General features: G+C 39.1%; 1 protein-coding gene across 1 annotated transcript; it reads right to left on the bottom strand.

The window, feature by feature from the left end:
• Nucleotides 1–350: 350 nt before the first annotated feature.
• LOC141172779 (homeobox protein HMX2-like) lies at nucleotides 351–4,586 on the bottom strand. The gene is made up of 2 exons (XM_073657288.1): nucleotides 4,156–4,586; nucleotides 351–1,494 (listed from the first exon to the last, which is right to left on the bottom strand). Exons 1-2 carry the CDS (start codon nucleotides 4,370–4,372, stop codon nucleotides 953–955), a joined length of 759 nt encoding a protein of 252 aa, XP_073513389.1. The 5' UTR covers nucleotides 4,373–4,586; the 3' UTR covers nucleotides 351–952.
• Between the last annotated feature and the right edge of the window lie 18,594 nt (nucleotides 4,587–23,180).

Here is a 23,180-nt window from a genome sequence, read left to right as displayed (position 1 = left end):
AACCTTTTTCAAGCTTTGATAAGGTTCTATGATCCGAAACGTTGCCAATTGAGCTGAATAAAGTCCTCACTTTTTTGCATCTATCTTTAGAGTGCCGCCTCTCTCTTTTTTTATTCTGCAACAATTGGATATTTGTTTGGGAGGCCTCGCACCCACTGCATGCAATTGTGGTGCTGCTCTATTTTTTTTTTGCATAGATATTAGATAGATAGATAGATAGATAGATAGATAGATAGATAGATAGATAGATAGATAGAAAGTTGATGTTACATTCAGGACTGCTCTGCACAATATCACACACTTAACCTCCATTCATGTCTATAGTATATTTTATTTAATAATCTTGCTTCCAAAAAAAGAGCATTTCATATTTACAGTCATGTAAAAATTGCATTTTTTGTTCATAATTAAGACAATAATCGCAGAAATAAGAAACTGATCTTGATAAGGGAGAATCAATGGTCTTTGGTTAGAAGTACATATTGTGATAATGACCTTATCATGTGCAGTAATAAATTAACTCATTGAGCGCCGACACCTCAGCAGTGAGCTGCCTGCCTCTGATAAGTAACACTTCGATGTGACAACCACGTACCAGGTCTATGGAAGAAGATAATGCGATTCATGAGAAAGTGCTCAGAGAAGGGACGATCATCATCCTTCTTTAAATATATTTGCATAGGACGTATTTAAATTAGATTGTTTGCTGGAAGATGGGGTTCAACTTGTAAAAAAATATACAAAAATAAGTGTACATGCTGTTATATTGATAGCAATAACATATATATATATATATATATATATATATATATATATATATATATATATATATATATATATATAAAAAAAATCCCTGCCACCCCCCATGAGGGGTTGACTCAAAATCTGACTCCTAATGTCCAGCAGTGTCTTTTTGATGGAGGTAAGTCAATGCAAAAAAAGTCAGTAGTCTTTATACATCTCCATCTGCCAGGCTGTAGTATTTGCCTGGATTTGGGAAGCACAGATAGGGAATATTGCTCCCAGGATAGAGAACAGGGAAGGACATGGGTAGGACACATCTACTCAAGAATGAAGTGTCTTTGTAGATGACTGGTAAGTCTCCATTGGGTTCTCCTGCTCCAGGAGCCTCAAGTTCTGCTGACATTTGTCTTTTCAGCTTATTCCTTCTGTTCTGGAACCAGATTTTTACCTGGGTCTCAGTCAATTGCAGTGAATTAGCCAAACATGCCCTCTCAGCACTGCTCAGGTAACGCTTCAAATCAAAGGTGGTCTCCAGCTGGAAGATCTGGCTCTTAGAGAAGATGGTACGAGTCTTTTTCTTGGCCAAAAGCTTGTTCTTTTTGTTGAGTTGATCAGGAGATGGAGAAGGTCCATCTTCCAGGCTGTCAGGACTTTCTGTTCTGCAAGGTAAGTCTCTAAACTTTGCAGACTGATCTGTACAGTAGTTAAGGCAATGGGTGTTAGTGGTGGTCAGAAGACAATTTCTGCTACCTGTAGGGGAGCAAAGGGAAATTGGTCATATGGTGTAGTGTGGATAAGTATCTGATCCTCTAATTCAGAAGCTCCTACTGTATAGAAATAGTTCTAGTGAATCTCAGAAATGGAGATATGGAAGATATAGTAGAGATCATGGGGCACATATATTTCACATAATATATTTTCTAGAATATATTCAGATCCTTTCTACTGTTATTAAATAAAAAATGTAATTGTATCACAAACATTTACAAATGCAGAATTTCTGCAGGAAAGTTTTTCCATACAGATGGTGCAAATTGCAGAAAATGAATGCCAGAATGACACGTGTCACAATATAGCACAGCCGGTAAAATATATATCATGCAAGTAAGCATATATTTAATTATTATTTTTAATGAACTAGTATCATATTTCGTGCTGTACCTATTTGATGCTTTTTTTCTCATTTATATAGATTTTCTTTGCACTTAGGTTTAATCTCACAAATTGTTTATTTTATTGGTTTACATTTTATTCCACTTTTTATTTGCATTTCTTATTTTCGCATTTAGTTAATAATTTAATGATCAGTGTTTCCTTTACGGATTCTGGTGCAATATAGGGATGAAAAACTAATGTCAAATGCAGCACAACTAAACGTGGAAAGTTGATATATTGATACATAACTAGAATAGATGTTTTCCTATATCGGTCTGTCCAGTCTGGGGTAGGTTCTGATTTTAGAAATATTGGGACTTTGGAAGCATCAATGCATGGACACCAGACAGGGGGACTGTGAGATCTTACAGCCAGTCTGCAGGTCTAGGGAAAGCATTGCCGCTATTGTTTAGGAGAGCCCTGGCCATGTTGGGTCTTGTAGTACCACAACAGCTGGGAAGCCTCAGGTCCTATAATCCTGGATTAGTAGTGTATAATATGAGACTTTTCCATGTGCTGCCTGTAGTGTCACCGTGCTGTGTGCTGCTCCCACAGCTGCAGAGATTCTCAGCGACTATTAGAAGCCGCTAATACCCTGTGCTGCACCATAGTCATCCTCACATGTATACTCAGACATATGCTACACACATGGCACACTCAGCTCTGCTGCATCATATATATATATATATGTATATATGTGTATATTTATATATGCGTGTGTGTATGTATATATTTATATATGTATATAAACATATTATAGATAGATTTGACTGTGCGTGTATATATATGTATATGTGTGTATGTATATATATATATGTTTATATATACAGTATAGATATAAATGTCTGTGTGTATATCTGTATATACATAAATATGCGTGTATATATATGTATATGACTGCTATGTACATAAGCGTTTATATACACACACATATAATAGAGAGATAGATTTGTCTGTGGGTATATATATATATATGAGTGTGTATATGTATATATATATAATATATATAGTAGAGACATAAATATGTCTGTGTGTATAAGAAAGATAGATATATCTGTGTGTATGTATACACACTCACACATGATAGAGAAATAGATATGTTTGTGTGTATGAGTGTGTGATGTATACATAAATATATATATATATATATATATATATATGTGTGTGTGTGTGTGTGTGTGCACATATAAATGTATATATATATGAATCACTGGTATTTGTATACATACATATATATACACTTATAGATATGATATATACACAGACGCATATATATATATATATATATATACATACACACATATACACATATATATACACACATATATATACAGACATACACATATATATACACACATATATATACAGACATACACATATATATTCACACATATATATACAGACATACACATATATATACACATATATATATACAGACATACACACATATATATATATACACACATATATATACAGACATACACATATATATTCACACATATATATACAGACATACACATATATATTCACACATATATATACAGACATACACATATATATACACATATATATATACAGACATACACATATATATATATATACACACATATATATACAGACATACACATATATATTCACACATATATATACAGACATACACATATATATACACACATATATATACAGACATACACATATATATATATACACACATATATATACAGACATACACATATATATACACATATATATACAGACATACACATATATATATACACACATATATATACAGACATACACATATATATACACACATATATATACAGACATACACATATATATACACACATATATATATACAGACATACACATATATATACACACATATATATATATACAGACATACACTTATATATACATACATACATACATATATATCTCAGTTTCTCATGTAAGAATACAGCCACTTGGTAGTGGTGAACCTATAAATGCTATACAATGTCTGCCCTTGCCATAGCTAGCTTCTATAGACGGATCTATTGTGTGTCTAGCTATATATTAGTATATACCTGGATATCAGTACTGGAGATGACTATATAGAGCATATAGGCACAGCCATAATGTAGAATATGACATGTAGATACAGAGATAATACACAATGTGAAGCTTATATAGCAATAGCAGACAACTTCTTATGACAGTTCTGCTGGCCCAAGAGCTAACAATCTACCGCAAAATAAAGAGGCAGCTGGGTACCTTGTGCTTGGTAAAGGGATATCCCCTTGTCGCTGAGCTGAGTCTCCTCCTCATCCTCCTCTCCTCTGGGCTGGAGCAGCTCTGGGCTGGAGCTTCTCGGGATGAAGGCTCTGTGCTGCTTGCTGCTGTTGTCTACTCTCCTGGAGTTTAGCTTGAGGATACTGTCTATAGTGAAGCTGAAGGACACTGGTCTGCAGGCATCCTGGCTCTTACTCATGGTAGTGGAGTGGAGGAAGAGCTGGGAAATATCTATCAGACATGCAGCAGCTCCCTCTGCCCCAGCACTGGCAGCATTGCTCACAGATAGGACAAGGGGACAGGAGCAGCAGTGAATGAAGGCAGCTCCCAGGCTGTGAGCTCCTATTGCATGACACAGGGGGAGAGGTGGAGCATACACTGCACTCACTGGCTGCTCCAGCACTGGGCTCCACTGCTCACTCTGTCACCAGGTTTATTTGGGGTGAATCTACTGAGGAGGACAGAAAATCCTATGTGACCAAAGCAGAAGCCACCATCATCATCATCATCAACATCATCATCATCATCATCATCATCAACATCATCATCATCATCATCATCAACATCATCAAGCTTCACACCAGCCCTGAGCTGCACCAATACCAGAGTCACTGTAACACATAACTATCTAGAAGATGGATAGATAATAGATTAGATAGAAGGATAGATAGATAGATTCCAAAGATTAACAGAATATGATATAGTTATTAGATATAGAGGTGCATAAATAAGAAATAGATCAATTGATAGAAGATGATATTGATAAAACAATATATTTATTGTGCCCAAGCTTTATTTTCTCGTGCTTCTGTTTTCAGTCCATTACTATTTTTCTGTATATATTGTGGTGACTTCTCTAGGTTCACCACTTTTAATGCATATATGTAATTTTCAATTTAAATATATTTTTGATATTTGTTTGAGATTTTGGATCCCATAGCACACTGACCCATGTTATTCAGTAGCGCTGTTCAGATGAACAATTTTTTTTCTCGATCCAACATTCAGCGAGAAAAAAATCGCAACATGCGATTTCTTCCAAGTCTCGGATGAGACTCACCCATTCAAGTCTATGGGTGCGTTAAACAAAAAATGGCGTAAAAAAAAATGGATCCCACACAGAACATCCGAGTGGCATCCGATTTTTACAGGTACATTTATATTATAAACCTAGGAAACTGTATGTGATCATGTACATTTTTGTAGTGTAGATGTATAAAAATCAATTGCACACAGACGTCATATGTACATAAAAAAGGGACGTCTGAGAGGCACACAGATGAAAATCGGATGAAAAGTACTTGAAAATCATGCGAGTTTTCTGTATGAAACTCGGACAATTTTTCATCTGCTCGTCTGCAGGGGCCTAAATCAGCGAAAGTGTATACAGATAGAAAGTCATATAAATACAGTACAGACCAAAAGTTTGGACACACCTTCTCATTTAAAGATTTTTCTGTATTTTCATGACTATGAAAATTGTACATTCACACTGAAGGCATCAAAACTATGAATTAACACATGTGGAATTATATACTTAACAAAAAAGTGTGAAACAACTGAAAATATGTCTTATATTCTAGGTTCTTCAAAGTAGCCACCTTTTGCTTTGATGACTGCTTTGCACACTCTTGGCATTCTCTTGATGAGCTTCAAGAGGTAGTCACCGGAAATGGTTTTCACTTCACAGGTGTGCCCTGTCAGGTTTAATAAGTGGGATTTCTTGCCTTATAAATGGGGTTGGACCATTAGTTGTGTTGTGCAGAAGTCAGGTGGATACACAGCTGATAGTCCTACTGAATAGACTGTTAGAATTTGTATTATGGCAAGAAAAAAGCAGCTAAGTAAAGAAAAACCAGTGGCTATCATTACTTTAAGAAATGAAGGTCAGTCAGTCCGAAAAATTGGGAAAACTTTGAAAGTGTCCCCAAGTGCAGTTGCAAAAACCATCAAGCGCTACAAAGAAACTGGCTCACATGAGGACCACCCCAGGAAAGGAAGACCAAGAGTCACCTCTGCTTCTGAGGATAAGTTTATCCGAGTCACCAGCCTCAGAAATCGCAGGTTAACAGCAGCTCAGATTAGAGACCAGGTCAATGCCACACAGAGTTCTAGCAGCAGACACATCTCTAGAACAACTGTTAAGAGGAGACTTTGTGCTGCTGACCTTCATGGTAAAATAGCTGCTAGGAAACCACTGCTAAGGACAGGATACAAGCAGAAGAGACTTGTTTGGGCTAAAAACACAAGGAACGGACATTAGACCAGTGGAAATCTGTGCTTTGGTCTGATGAGTCCAAATTTGAGATCTTTGGTTCCAACCACCGTGTCTTTGTGCGACGCAGAAAAGGTGAACGGATGGACTCTACATGCCTGGTTCCCACCGTGAAGCATGGAGGAGGAGGTGTGATGGTGTGGGGGTGCTTTGCTGGTGACACTGTTGGGAATTTATTCAAAATTGGAGGCATACTGAACCAGCATGGCTACCGCAGCATCTTGCAGCGGCATGCTATTCCATCCGGTTTGCGTTTAGTTGGACCATCATTTATTTTTCAACAGGACAATGACCCCAAACACACCTCCAGGCTGTGTAAGGGCTATTTGACCAAGAAGGAGAGTGATGGGGTGCTACACCAGATGACCTGGCCTCCACAGTCACCAGACCTGAACCCAATCGAGATGGTTTGGGGTGAGCTGGACCGCAGAGTGAAGGCAAAAGGGCCAACAAGTGCTAAGCATCTCTGGGAACTCCTTCAAGATTGTTGGAAGACCATTTCCGGTGACTACCTCTTGAAGCTCATCAAGAGAATGCCAAAAGTGTACAAAGCAGTCATCAAAGCAAAAAGTGGCTACTTTGAAGAACCTAGAATATAAGACATATTTTCAGTTGTTTCACACTTTTTTGTTAAGTATATAATTCCACATGTGTTAATTCATAGTTTTGATGCCTTCAGTGTGAATGTACAATTTTCATAGTCATGAAAATACAAAAAAATTTTTAAATGAGAAGGTGTGTCCAAACTTTTGGTCTGTACTGTACATAGATAGTTGACTGATATAGAAAGAAACTGAGATAGATACATACAGGTATCACACACAAACTGTGGTTATGTTTCAATTCTAACAATAATTCAATGCACTTTGTGTGTTATATTATATCACAGTACAAAAATACATTTCTTTCATCAAAACTTAAGGGAAGCCTTACAATAACAGCTGGAACCATAAAGATATTTGGGGACTTTGGTATTAGTTAGGGAGTGCTTGTCCTTCCTTACAACCTTTCCCCACTAATTGGAGAAGATATCAGTCACGTGAAATTCATACTGGTTTCCTCTTTTAGGCTAGTTTTAATTTTGCATGTGAGTAAACCTTTCAGAGTCTTATATCATCCATGAAGAAGAGGATATATCTGTGAGATCCCCCAAATAACCCAGTAGCTGCTTTTATAATTATGTGTGTCCTTAAATGTATAAGGTATTTTTGATGGATGGATGACTATATGGATGGGTGAATAGGTGAATGGACGGATGGATGGATGTGTGGATGGATGGAATGATGGATGGCTGGATGGATGGGTGGGTGGGTGGATGGATGAGTGGATGGATGGATGTGTGGATGGATGGATGAATGGATGGATGGATGTATCGATGGATGGATGGATGTGTGGATGGATGGATGGGTGGATGGATGGGTGGATGGATGGGTGTATGGATAAATAGATGGATGGTGTGAAAACACGGGGTCTTCCGTGGACATAATACTACTCAGACAACACAGGGTATGGGTAAAAGAGTGTGGCAATACTTTATTGAACCACTAAAAAGGCAATAAACAGATAGAACAGTCCCAGCAAATACCCAATATCGTACAACATTACACAGTCTCACACTTCTGCTGGCCCGCCTGGAATAGAACAACAGCGACTTTTGGACTTCTAGGGCCAACTACCTCAACCAGTGGCACTCTGCTTTTGGCGGGCCCCCACTGAGAGGAGGAAGCAGCAAGCTTAGGAAGCTGACAGTCCATCGAGGTACAAGGCCAAGAGACCCAAGGGTCCCTCCCTGGCCTCTCCGGGGTTTCCATTGGGCCAAATGACCGGCTGGTCCCAATCTGGCTTATCTGAATGTCTCTATTGGTTCCAGGCGACCAGAGGGTCCCACCTGGCAACCCCAAACAACACATCCATAGGGCTAGGTGACTTCATTGTCCCAACCTGGTCTCTCCAAATGTATCCATGGGCTCTCTGATGGTCAATGGAGCAGATCCGTATCTTTCCAGTCAAGGCCTTATACCCTTAGGCTGGAATCATATAGAATCCAAATCTGTGTCTCTTTGGATAAAGCCATACTACCAAGCTGATGGTCTAAAGAGAGTCTGATCTTTGATTCTCCTTGTAAAGTCTCTTTCAATTCTGCCTGCTACAGAGGCATATGTTCCTTAAATAGTTCACATTTGTTCTTTTAAATACACATCCACAGGGCAGCTCAGGTCTCATTGTTTGAGCATTTAATCTATTTACATAGTTGGTATAGTAGGAGGTTCTTGTAAATAAACATCTAGCTGGCTTTAGTGCAATATGCAATTAGCATAGTAACAAACATCCTTGTTTCAGAGACAAAAGAAGACAACATTCAGGGTTATACAAATACTGGTCTGTTCTTCTTGACCCACCAAAGAAACACACACAAATTCTAAACTCAATACAAATACAATAGTGTATTTCTCTTGGCTTAACAAATCTAGATGCCTGGCTGAAATTAGAAGCTGTTTCATCACAGATGAGTGGATGGATGGGTTGATGGACGAATGAATAGATGAATGGATGGATGGGTGAATGGAGGGATGGATGGATGAATGAATGGATGGGTGAGTGGGTGGATTGATGGATAAACAGCCACGTGACAGACCCATAGATACTCTGTATACTGCCCTCTGCTGGCCTTGTCACGTAGAAGCAATGATTGCAAATCTTATGGTCTCCATACATATTCAAAAACTGTTGGTTGAACCCTTATTTGAATGTCAATTATTTCCCCTGACACTTTTGAGACCAGTTTTCTTGATTTTACAATGGGGGGAGAGGGGTGATCCTCTCCTAGACACCTCTGGCAGCAGTATGTCTACGCTGCCAGAGGTGAGGCATGTTGAAATTCAATATGCCCAGGCCTTCTTCCCCTGTCATTAGAGAAGATCCTTATACACATTAGATTATCAATCTGTCCCAACCATATTGGTAGGTTTTGCAAAGTTCTTCTTAATGTGTACAGGCACCATTATACTAACATCATTTATATTCATTCATTTCCCTACAGCTAACATCTACAGACACACCATTCTGCTATATCTCATCATTATGCAATAGCCTCAGACTTAGGTCACACGTTCAGTATTTGGTCAGTATTTCACATCAGTATTTGTAAGCCAAAACCAGGAGTGGGTGATAAATACAGAAGTGGTGACGTGTTTCTCTAATATTTTTCTTCTGATTGTTCCACTTCTGATTTTTTCTTACAAATACTGATGTAAAATACTGACCAAATACTGAACGTGTGAACGTAGTCTTATAATATGCATACACAGAATCTGTAACACATGATAATAGGTAAGACTTAAAGAGAACCTGATATCAGGGATTACCACTAGATTCTCTTATGAGTGTTTTATTAGCCTCCTAGTACCCTCTTTTGCTTTTTTGCCCTAAATGCTAAATAAATGTGTTTAAAGACTGTTTCATCGTCCCTCCTCTCTCTGTTTCTGGGCACTAGATTAGTCCGAGACCACTGTAAATCAGCGAGGGAGCACGCCCACAGCAGCAAGACTAATACCCCAATGTGGGCATACGATGTGATATCTCTGCATTGTTATTGCATTTTTTGCCACATTTTAGTGGGGGTCTTTCTATATTTATTGCAGTAGGATGACATTATTCAGCATCATGTGATTGCTACAGCCAATTGATGACCACGTTGATGACCTCCATTTGAACAATTATTACTATTCACATTGATTATGATTCTTATAGCAAGAACAAAGCTAAAATTAAAGAGGTTGTCCACTACTTTAACATTGGTGACCTATTCTTACGATACGTCATCAATGTCTGATATGTGGGGGTGTGAAATCAAATCAATAGGGGGCAGTACCAAGCCGCAACCACCATCAGTAGACGGAGCAGCTCCGTAACTGAGCACTTACGGGCGCCGACAGCTTCAAGAACACCTGAACGGTGGTGGTGCCGGGTGTCACAGCCACACTGATCAGAAATTTGTGACTAGGGATGAGCGGACCCGTGGAAGTTCATGTTCTGGTACCCAACCCAAACTTTAGTCCAAAGTTCAGTTCGGGTACCAGAACTATACCCGAACTTGAACCTGAATCCAAACCACTTTGAAAACAATGGAGACCAGAACTTTGGATCTGGAAGAAAAAATCTCTCTCTCTCTTCCCGGACTTCCTCGGAATGCCGAACATTAATACAGACTTCTGGGAAGGGTCAGTGTTCGGAGTTTAGCTCCAGACACTAAGTGTCCGGTAACAACCCCGAACTATTAAGTTCGGGTTAGCTCATCTCTATTAATGACCTATCCTAAGGATAGGTCATCAATGTTGAACTAATGGACAACCTCTTTAAGGCTTCTGAACAATGTCTTTGAGATGTCACATTCTACCAACCATGATGAGGCCAAAGTCTTCTAATTGGATCCACAAGCACCACGCCAAGTGGAGTGCCGACCCTCCATCTTTACGTTTCTAATTGGATCCAGGCCAATGAGACGAGCCCACCCTCTCCGTACTCCCTGTAGAGTCTCAGGCTCTGTTGGCATCAGCCCATAATGGTTTTCCTGGTAACAAGAAAGTAAACAAATCCCATTATGAGAACGCTCCCATTCCAGTTCTGACACATTGCAAAATATAGACGTGACATTCGCCTGACGATGATGATATCACTGAAAATCAATCATTTATAAGTAAAAACAATACACGTATTGTGCATATTGTAACATGATATTTGACCTTACGGAGGATTTGGCACTATTAAAAAGTACAAGAAACCTAATGACAGTAAATAGGTATGTAAAAGAAAAGCTGTAACGTAATACATCAGGCTATGATGCCGTATATGTGCGGATCAGATTTTAGTTACTCATCTGAAAGGCAGATGGAAATGTCACACTTAAAAATTCTTCATTCAAAAATTTTGGCGGGGTTGTCTGATCTTGAGAGGGCATATGTAAATCATGGAGGTGCGGAACCCCTTGGTATGAGCCCATTGGCCTTAGTGCACCAAACCCATCCAGATATCACATGTAAATGGACACCATGTAATATTATTTTCTCCCTAAACATGAGCTGTTTCAGGGGGTGCAAAGAGCATTTGACAACACCCATGTCAATGGGGTCGTGCAGTCAAGGTTTTGAGAGGCTGAAATTCTGGCTGAAATACCGTTAAATTACACACATGCGAATAATGAATTGTCATATATTATTTTTCAAGCCGCCTTCACTGGGCACCATATTGGCCTCTCAAAACATTGTTATAAAATGGTTTGTGTCATCTGAAAAGCCGATCTACCATAATGCAAAAAATGACTATTGTTAAAGCTATGTCTACACAGTGGATTTTCTGCACTGAATTACGTTACCAAAGTTCACGAGATTTTACTAAAAAAAATCTCCATCAAAAATCAATTTATACAGTAAATTCCCATCTTGGATTTCACTGGGTAAAATCGGCGGTAAATCTACAGGATTTCATTTGGATTATTGGATAATAGATGGGAATAAAAAAAACTGCACGTAGTCCATGGGCACAGGGAAAGTAAGTTTCTGTAGGAACAGTTGCAGCAATGGAGGAGAGATTTCCACTCATGTCTGGAAAATGGACTCGATAACAGCTGAAAAGCAAAAAAGAGTTGTGTATATAAACCCATTCTGACGTGATTTGGTGTGACAGTTTAGTGGTAAGTATGAACAAGAATTTGTGTATGCTTTCCCAGTGGGCTGTGCAAATTTTCTCTTCAGAGAGGAAGAGGATGGCCTATAAGTCTCCTTACACTGGCATGTCAGGCATTTTATTTTTGTCGAGGAGAAACGTTACCCCTTAAACACCAGTCAGAGACCTCTCACCCAGCCAAATCAAATCTAGAGGCTTTGCACTGATGAGCGGCAACACCCCGAAACACGTGTCTGCAAATTGAGATACTGGTTTGGCTTATATCCTAAGTCATTTGGCAAGGCTAGTTAAAGGGTTTATATTGACTTTTAGGATTGCTACTTCCAATAGGTGGCACTAGAGTTCAAGTCCTCTTACTCTTTGAAGAGACAATTTGCATATTTAATTTCCCAGATTAGCATTATATGGCCTATTAGTCTCTTTACAGTGGCGTGTCAGGCATGACACTCTGCACAAGGAGAAATGTTACCCCTTAGTTCCAGTGGGCTTAAACTAAGGGGCAAGTACCAGTTAATTGGCTATAAAGTGAACCTGTCATGTCGAAATTGGTCTCTGATCTGGAGGCAGGATGCTATAGAGCCGGGGGAGCTGATCAGATTGATAGACGTTTTTCTGGGAAAAGTTTCAGTAAAACTTGCATTATATTCATTGAAATCCCTTTTTATCATATGAATCCAGTAGGTGGTCCTATTCAGTGATTGACAATCTTCCCTGTATGACTGTGCATGCAGATGGCTGTCAATAACTGTATAGGACCACCCACTGGACTCATATATCATTCTGCTCAGCTTCTCCTTCTCTATATACCATGCTCTCCACAGATGGGAATGCATGTACCATGTGACAGTTTCCCTTTAAGCTCCTGGGACTCACAAGAGAGGTTTCTGAGCTCCCATACGTTCAAGGACTTGGGTTTGACTGCTATGTTTGCATCTTTGTATTTTTTAAAGAAAATCACCAACTCAAAACCTGTAAAGGAACCCGCATACCTTAGACAGATGTCAGCCAATCTCTCCATCAGAAGTCAACTATGTCTCGTGACCCACCACTGCCAGTCTCCAATGGAAGTGGCTTAGCTTTGATGAGAACTAAACCTATTTGCGCACGTTAAGTATTTGATTGCAGAAATTTCTATAAGGTTTCTGCATCTCTTGGCAACAAAAACACTGTGGAAAAAAACGTGCATTTTTGCCGTATTTTTGGTGCATTTTTGTATGTGTTTTTTGATGCGTTTTTGTACAGCAATGAATGCTTTTTGAAGCTAAATAAAGATATTTGAAAAAAGAAACGTGGGACATCGCTTTAACCCTTGGATTAGCAGCTGAGGGCTGCTATTTTTAACCTAGGAAGGGACTATTAGGCCATCATGTTCCCTGGCTATTAATAACAGCTTATATCAGCAACCAGCAGTGCTTTGGACATAGCGTTCTAATGGCGCACTTGTTTTGTAAGTACATGTGGATCCACCGCATGTAATGACATTTCAATCGGTCAAAATCTGCACCAGAGACTCAGCGTCTCCGCTACAGAAATTGACATGCTGCAGGAGAGTTTACACAGAGTCAAAACAAGCACAGTGGGCATGGGATTTATTTTAAATGAAATAAAATGAAGAATTAAATTTAAAAAATGGCATGGGCTCTTCATAACCATCAGAGGGAAAGCTGACAGCTGGGGACTGATATTACTAGCCAGGGAAGGGGCCATTAGGCCAACATGCTCCCTGGCTATTAATAACAGCAAACAGCTGTTTGCTTAGTGTTTACTGGCTAGATTACAGGGGTATCCCAGAATTTTTTTTACGTGGGGCCCCTTTATAAAAATCTAACCAGCAAAGGCTAAACAGACAGCTGTGAGCTGATTTTAATAGTCAGGGAAGGGACCATGGATACTGACCCCCTCTGAGGCTAATAATACAAGCCCTCAGCGGCCCTAGAAATGGCACATCCATAAAATGCACCAAATCTGGTGCTTAGCCTCGCTCTTCCCACTTGCCCTGATGCGGTGGCAAGTGGGGTAATAGGGTTGGGGTTCATGACAGCCTAGTATTGGCAGCTGACATGAAGCCAAGGTTAGTAATGGAGGGCATCTAGAAGACGCCCCTATTACTAACCCCATTGTAAAGTTTTTGAAATAAACACAGAGTCTGAAAAAAATCCTTTTTTTTTAATAAAAGTCCACACGGTTTTAATCATTTATTTAAAAATATAAAACACTCACCTAACGCCTAATCCGCTGAATCCATTGTCCCCTGTAAAAAATAGAAAATAATAAACAACAAAAACACTCTCCTAATGCCTAATCTGCTGAAGACATTGTCACCTGTAAAAAAAGAAATAAAAAAAAATAAAAAACAACCATATCCCTCACCTGTCTGACGTGATGACATAATCCATAGTGTCCCACAAAGATCTGGGTCAGTTCTAAAGTAGTCACATCAGCAATCACTAATGTGACTGTTCTACAGGATAACAGGCTACACACTAGCAGGAGTGTAATCACTCCTGTGTCAGTGTATAGCACTGATCTGCCGGTAGAGAGGGCACAAAGTTCAATCGGCTGATGAGCCCTGGGATCTCACTTATGGCACCACCGCTGAATGAGAATTTTCTCACGCAGCGTCTGTGCAGTAAGTGAGGTCACCGGAGCTCATCAGCTGATTGAACTCAGGTGACCTCTCTCCCAGCAGCTCAGCGCTATACACTGCCGGGAGCGATGAGTGTTTTTTATTTCAATATTTATTTACTTTAACGTTTTTTTTTTACATTGTGAGCACAGGAGCTCCCTTCAGCGGCCCCTGCTCTTGCTGTTTTCAGCAGCAGCAGCCACAGGCTGATGGGAGGAGTAGACTCTAATCAGCCGATGCCTGTGACCCGCGGTCATTTCTTTGCGCGTTTTTGCGGTATTTTTGACCCATTGACTTCAATTGAGTCAGTCAAATTCACAGCAAAAATCTACAGCAAATCCGCAAATATTTTTATACCTGCATTTTTGCTGCAGATTTGACTCACTCAACTGAAATCAATGGGTGGAAAACACGGCAAAGACACACAAAGAATCTCCATGCTGCAGATTTAAACGCAATGCAAATTGTGACAAGAAAATTCCTGATCATGTGCACAGCACTTCAGGATTATCATTGCATTAGCTGGCACACGGATTACCTAGCGTTTTTGGCACATTTCAGTTCAGAAAAAATGCAGCGAAAACACGCCAAAAATGCACAGTGTGCACACAGCCTAAAGGATCAGGCACTGAAATCAAACTTGTCTGATCCTTTTTTCCCCTGACATCATCTGGTCCCCAGACACACTGCATGGTGGGCTGATCCAGACCCACATTAACCTAACATATATACTGAGGACTTAAAACGGATTTCCCAAGAGAGATATTCTCTGTCAGTCTGTGGACAATCAATGAAGCAGTAGGGCTCGCGCTTGGTCATGTCACTACATTAAATCCCAACTGCAGTGAGAAGGAAAGGGATATTGTGCAAATCATTCTAGTAACTGTTAAGGGTTCATCCTTAAGAAAACCCCTTTAAGACATTATATTAGTATTGGAGGCCATGACGTGGTGGTTGCACATTTGGGTCTTCTGCTTGTTTTCCTATCCTGGTTTCGTCTACTTTGCCATTTTCTCCTGACAGAGTCTTGTATGGATTCTTCAGTTCCTTGTATATTTCTTGATAAAACTAGTTTTTAAAACGAATGCATCATCATCATCAGACAATGGGCTAAGGTTTAAAGTACGCTTGTATTCGGCTTTTATAGTAAATATATTTGTTTTGTTTTTTTGTTTTTTTTCAATTTGTATATCACTATATTAATAAAAATCCAGAAATCTTGCAAATTTTACACTTGCCACTAGGCTGAATACTAGACTCATACTTGTTATCAGTCATTGTACAGGAGGAGGTGAGTTGTGATAACGCCTATTGTGACTGGTGAATCCTATGTTATCTACTGTATATAGAGGTGTTATCAGTCATTGTACAGGAGGAGGAGTAGGTGAGCTGTGACATCTCCTATTGTGAATGGTGAATCACTGTGATCTACTGTATGTAGATGTGTTATCAGTCATTGTACAGGAGGAGGGGGAAGCGAGCTGTGACATCAAATATTGTGAATGGTGGATCCTGTGTTACTTACTGTATATAGAGGTGTTATCAATCATTGTACAGGAGGAGGTGGAAGTGAGTTGTGACATACCCTATTGTGAATGGTGGATCCTATGTTATCTGCTGTCTATAGAGGTGTTATCAGTCATTGTACTGGAGGGGGGAGAGGTGAGCTGTGACATCGCCTATTGTGAATGGTGGATCCGGTGTTATCTGCTGTATATAGAGGTGTTATCAATCATTGTACAGGAGGAGGAGGTGAGCTGTGACATAACTTATTGTGAATGGTAGATCCTGTGTTATTTACTGTATATAGAAATGTTATCAGTCATTGTACAGGAGGAGGAGGAGGTGAGCTGTGACATCACCTATTGTAAATCCTGTGTTATTTACTGAATATAGAGATGATATCTGTCATTGTAATTGTGTCCCTGGTCATAATAATGAGACTTCTGAAAAGTCTTCAGAACAGGACAGTAGTACAAGTCCAGCATACCGCCTAGTCACCAGTCTGTAAATTGCAAAATTATGATTTTTTTTCTTAATATACTGTATATTGTGATACAGAAAATGTAAAAAATGAATAAATAATAGAAAAAACATTTAAGCATAAAAAGCTGATTAGCAATAACACATATTTCTAGCCATTTGTAATGCTGTCTGTTACTAAATCACGCAGGTGAAGCATGAATGTCTATATTCTGCCCACTTTCACATCTTGTAAACCTGCAGTATCACGTCCGCAGAGTGAATAGATTGGCATCACGGCTTTATGATGTTTATAGTAATCTCCCCACTACTGAATGAAATATATATAAGCTGTATGTTGAGGCAGATATATTTTTTTGTCTTTACCTCAATACTATTTATTAATTTAAACATCTAATATTCTGCTCTGATTAATTTCTTAATATATTCTTACAGTGGTTGGAGCTTTTTTTGTCTTATAGTGAGCTCAAACTCCCATACATAGACCTTGGATGAAGAAAGAAATTTCTGACTGCTTGGAGCTACCTCTAGGGGGAGCTTAGGGAGATTACTGCACTCTACTTACACTTACACAATGAGCTGTTAGCGTCTGAGGTCCCCCTAGTGGTGACTGCAAACAACAGATCTGCAGCTCAAACTGCTATACATATATATTAAAGGGAAGGTGCCTTTATATATTATGTTTGTATTAATAATTATTGATTATATAATCAATTATTTTTAATACAAAATTAAATTAACTACTTTAATAGTTTTTTATTTATGAATTTTTACTTCAGCAACTGGGGGCTGCCATTTGCATATGGGAGTGTGTAAGTGTCTGAGCACGACACTTACACACCTCAAATACAGCAGCCCCTGGGCCATAAGAGCCTATGATCGCCGTCAGACCGCATCTCTTGCATTGAGGATGCTTCTCTTGTCTCTAGCTGCGACCTGGGCTGTCCAGGTCACAGCTGAGGGAGGAAATCAAGGCCATTTTTTGTAGCCTGCAGTGTATGCACACAGACCACCTCAGTCACTATAAACAAGGCAAGAAAAATATAAATTCCTATAAGTGTTCCTATATTTTGTCATCATAGGGAGGTTTGGGATTACGGGCAGCAAACGGAAGCGACACAGATCCATGAACCTAAAAAAAACTCTAGTAGTCCACTTGACTGTGACAAAGTCAGAGTATGGGCCATTTCAGATGACTATGATATTACTGCAATTTTGGGTCCTGAGTAGAACGGCAGGAACTAGACACATAAGTCTACTGGATGTGAATTTGATTACCATGAGTTCTATGGTGTCTATATTCAATATGTTAGAACGTATGAGGTTGGCTTCTAGCAGCCATAATAGCGATATAAGGCTGTTATATGCCTGACAGGATGTCTCTATAAAACAGAGGGGTACATTTATTATGACATTTATTCCACTTTCTGTCATAAATAAAAGAAATAAATATGGCGCATTCCACATGTACCCCATCACTTGCAACTTTTTAAATTTTCACCCATGTTCCCGGTACAATTCTAAAAAAAAGGGGCAAAGATTTCCTGAAGGTGATCAAGCCACGCTCAGCACATTTACTATCATTTAGGCTTCATTCAGACGTCAAGTTTTTTTCACGTATGAGAAAAATGGACCGAGTTTCATCCGATTTTCAGATTTTTTTTTTCACAGATGAGAAAAAAAATTCTTCACCTTCTCATAACTAAGGCCGCATTCACACGTTCAGTATTTGGTTAGTATTTTACCTCTGTATTTGTAAGTCAAGACCAGGAGTGGGTGATAAATACAGAAGTGCTGATGGGTTTCTATTATACTTTTCCTCTGATTGTTCCACTCCTGGTTTTGGCTTACAAATACTGATGTAATATACTGACCAAATACTGATAGTGGGGCCGTAGCCTATAGGTGATTATTTTTTTTTTTGATAGGTAATAATTCATTATCATGTATTTATCGCTACATAGATATGTTTTCATACACTATGTGAGCTGCGCAGATTGTTCCACTCCTGGTTTTGACTTACAAATACTGAGGTAAAAAGCTGACCAAATACTGAACGTGTGAACGTGGACTTAACATTCAGTGAAAAACGGACAGCTCAGGGTTGGCATCCGAGTGTGGTCCAATTTTTTACAGACACATAGACTTGCTTTGCCTATTTTGATCCAACACTGGGATCAATATTGGACATGTCTCCGTGATTTTGTATGGACCACTCAGTCTGAGGAAAAGATCTAACATGTGAACAGCCCCATAGACAATCAGTGCTATCTGTGAAAAAAAACCTATAGCACTCATACGTGAAAAACTGACGTGTGAATGAGGCCTAACACCAAAAAGTGGATCATTATGACTGAAAGATTTGATTTCTTTTGGCAAGTAATGCGCCAGTTTTAGGGCTCATTCACACATCAGTTTTTCGTATATGAGTGCTAGCCTTGTTCTTCACAGATAGCATTTGTACCTATGATAGTCACAGGTTCACAGGTCCATGTTTTTTTGAGGAGCGAGTGGTCTGTGCAAAATCACAGAGACATGTCCCAGTGTCGGATCAAACTCGGCAATGCAAGTCTTTGGGTCCATGAAAAAATCAGACATCACTGGGATGCCATCTGTTTTTCATGGACTGCTAGATAAGAGAAGGTGGAGAATTTTTTTTTCCCTCATCAGAGAAACACTGATGAAACTCGTACGAGAAAATCACTGATGTACTCATGAGCCCTTTTAATACGAGTGTATAAAGTTCCCCGGCTTTAATAAATGTTCCTCAGTATGTTTTTTTTTGTATTTTTTGCGTAGCTCATCTAATCTAAATTTGGATCTGTTTTCACAACCCCAAAGACTGTCACATAAGTTTTTTTGATTCCAGGAAAGGCAGATCCCGACTAATTTCATATGCACTAATATATTTAGCAATTTTAAAAAAGGGAGCTGAAGCTGATATATGACGAAACGTATCTACATCTAAGTGATCTAACTGCACACATAATGCAAATCCATACATGTCTGCACACAAGCACACTCATCACACATAAATACTGTATATGGTATACAACTCACAAACACTGATACGTATTTACATTCATAAATGTATAAAACACCCAACCACTGTAATACATGTGGATGTTGGGCAGCACGGTGGCTCGGTGGTTAGCACTGCAGCCTTGCAGCACTGGGGTTCTGGGTCCAAATCCAACCAAGGACAACATTTGCAAGGAGTTTGTATGTTCTCCCCGTGTTTGTGTGGGTTTCCTCTGGGTTCTCCGATTTCCTTCCACACTCCAAAGACATACTGATAGGGAATGTAGATTGTGAGCTCCAATGGGGACAGTGCTGATAATGTCTGTGAAGCGCTGTAGAATTAATGGAGCTATATACCATGGGGGAAATAAGTATTTGATCCCTTGCTGTTTTTGTAAGTTTGCCCACTAGCAAAGACATGAACAGTCTATAATTTTAAGGGTAGGTTAATTTTAACATTGAGAGATAGAATATCCCCCCCAAAAAAAAAATCAAGAAAATCACATTGTATAAATTAGATAAATTTATTTGCATTTTGCAGTGAGAAATAAGTATTTGATCCCCTACAAACCATTATGAGTTCTGGCTCCTACAGACCAGTTAGATGCTCCTAATCAACTTGTTACCTGAATTAAAGACAGCTGTCTTTAATTAGTCACCTGTATAAAAGACTCCTGTCCACAGACTCAATTAATCAGTCAGACTCTAACCTCTACAACATGGGCAAGACCAAAGAGCTTTCTAAGGATGTCAGGTTCAAGATCATAGACCTGCACAAAGCTGGAATGGGCTACAAAACCATAAGTAAGACTCTGGGTGAGAAGGAGACAACTGTTGGTGCAATAGTAAGAAAATGGAAGAAATACAAAATGACTGTCAATCGACATTGATCTGGGGCACCATGCAAAATCTTACCTCATAGGGTATCCTTGATCATTAAGAAGGTGAGAGATCAGCCTAAAACTATACGGGGGGAACTTGTTAATGATCTCAAGACAGCTGGGACCACAGTCACCAAAAAAAACATTGGTAACACATTACACCTTAAAGATTTAACATCGTGCAGTGCCCGCAAGGTCCCCCTGCTCAAGAAGACCCATGTGCAGGCCCGTCTGAAGTTTGTCAATGAACACCTGGATGATTCTGTGAGTTATTGGGTGAGGATGCTGTGGTTAGATGAGACAAAAATTTAGCTCTTTGGCAATAACTCAACTCGCCGTGTTTGGAGGAAGAAGGATGAGTACAGCCCTAAGAACATCGTCCCAACCATGAAGCATGGTGGGGGAAACATTATACTTTGGGGGTGCTTTTCTGCAAAGGGGACATGACGACTGCACCGCACTGAAGGGAAGATGGATGGGGTCATGTATCGAGAGATTTTGGCCAATATCCTTCTTCCCTCAGTAAGAGCATTGAAGATGGGTCGTGGCTGGGTCTTCCAGCAAGACAATGACCCAAACCATACAGCCAAGGCAACAAAGGAGTGGCTCAAAAAGAAGCACAGTAAGGTCCTGGAGTGGCCTAGCCAGTCTCCAGACCTTAATCTCATAGAAAACTTATGGAGGGAGTTGCCAAGTGCCAGCCTGAAAAACGTAATGATTTAGAGATGATCTGCAAAGAGGAGTGGACCAAAATTCCTCCTGACATGTGCGCAAACCTCATCATCAACTACAAACAACATCTGACTGCTGTGCTTGCCAACAAGGGGTTCGCCACCAAGTATTAAGTGTTGTTTGCCAGAGGTATCAAATACTTATTTCTCACTGCAAAATGCAAAAAAAAATTATTGAATTTATACAATGTGATTTTCTGGATTTTTTGGGGGGATATATCTCTCAATGTTGAAATTAACCTACCCTTAAAATTATAGACTATTCATGTCTTTGTCAGTGGGCAAACTTACAAAAACAGCAAGGGATCAAATACTTATTTCCCCCACTGTGAGTAAAATAAATAATGTAGAAGAGTAAAAAGTGCCATGTTAAGGTGCCCATTAATCATAAAAGGTAATAATATATCATCAGAAAATAACTTACTGATCAAATCAGGTTACTATGTTAATTACATTTTTTTAAAACATCTTTGCCATTATTTTTATTTTCATATCTCGATATGTATTAAAAATATTGGAAAAAATGTAAAATAATCTATTTTAACACAGATTGTGATATGAAAAAAAAATACCAAGATTTTTAAAAAAAAATGCATTTAACATAAAAAATGATTTAAACAGTAAGCCATTTTCTGATGACACATTCCCGTTAAATATGAATTGCCCCCCCACCGCCACCCCTGCCATCATACACATGCATGCTCAACTTAGCGGACCTTGCATATCTTTTGAAAGGGGTGAAGGGACTAAACCATTGTCAGATACTTCCGGCAGTGACTTCTTTTATGGGAGAACTAAAAGATCAGGTGTTAATATTTAATATGATTGATCCTTCTCTCCCGGACAACTTGATGGGGTTGTCTGGTTTAGAAAACCCATGTTAAAATTTCCTTTTGAGAAATACTGAGCCATTGGAGAAATCTCCTCATTTGAACTGTTATCTATAAGCCACAATTCAGAACTTTTTGTAAAATGTAATACTTAATTTGTCCTGTGGAGGCACTACTGGGAAATTGAAGATTTTGTCCAGTATGGCCCTACACATTCTAGTTGCTGACATTTTCAGTAGCAGGACGCTCCATGATCAGGTTAATAGTAATGTCTGTTTTTTTTTTAAGAAAAAGGGATTCTTCAAAGTGAAGAATCCTTCAAGTGGAACAAACTAAATGTATTTTTAATTTCTTAGCAACTAGAAGCATAGAAAATTCCATCAAATAAAATCTTCTCATAGTGGTCAGATCTCAAGATATAATGATGACCTTTATGAAATTGCTACACATCCTGCAATGCATCTAAAGCCACTTTCACACGTTCAGTATTTGGTCAGTATTTCACATCAGTATTTGGAAGCCAAAACCAGGAGTGGGTGATAAATACAGAAGTGGTGACGTGTTTCTATTATACTTTTCCTCTGAATGTTCCACTCCTGGTTTTGGCTTACAAATACTGATGTAAAATACTGACCGAATACTGAATGTGGCCTTAGGCTTTGTGCATATAGCGTCCTTTAAACTCAGGTGAACCAGCCGACTTTTTTAAGCAAAAAACTCTTCAAGAAAGTCTGGAGTTTTTTTGTTCCTGATGCATTTTTTGTGTATTTTATTGGTTGTTTCTTATGCATTTTGCCCTATGGTTATGTCTATCGGCACCTTTTTTTTAGGTTTTTCCCATAGATTTTTTTTAAGGGAACCTGTCACCAGTTTTGCCCTATTTCAACTAAAACTATCACCTTATTCAGTGTCTGTGCTGCATTCCATAAATGATTATATAACCCCCTGACTCCCCCTGTAAACCCCCCAAAAACTTTT

The sequence above is a fragment of the Phyllobates terribilis genome, unplaced genomic scaffold, assembly GCF_046119375.1.
Source record: "Phyllobates terribilis strain yellow unplaced genomic scaffold, ASM4611937v1 Scaffold_1__5_contigs__length_1240528914, whole genome shotgun sequence".
Taxonomy (NCBI): Eukaryota; Metazoa; Chordata; class Amphibia; order Anura; family Dendrobatidae; genus Phyllobates; species Phyllobates terribilis.
The sequence above is the reverse complement of the archived record's forward strand: the minus strand, read 5'-3'. Positions and strand labels throughout refer to the sequence as shown.

Coding starts and splice junctions, on each gene's coding strand:
- LOC141172779 (XM_073657288.1), bottom strand. CDS start 4,372: ATGAGTAAGAGCCAGGATGCCTGCAGACCAGTGTCCTTCAGCTTCACT. Junction 1,495..4,155: donor ATCCCTTTACCAAGCACAAG/GTACCCAGCTGC, acceptor GCTCCCCTACAG/GTAGCAGAAATTGTCTTCTG.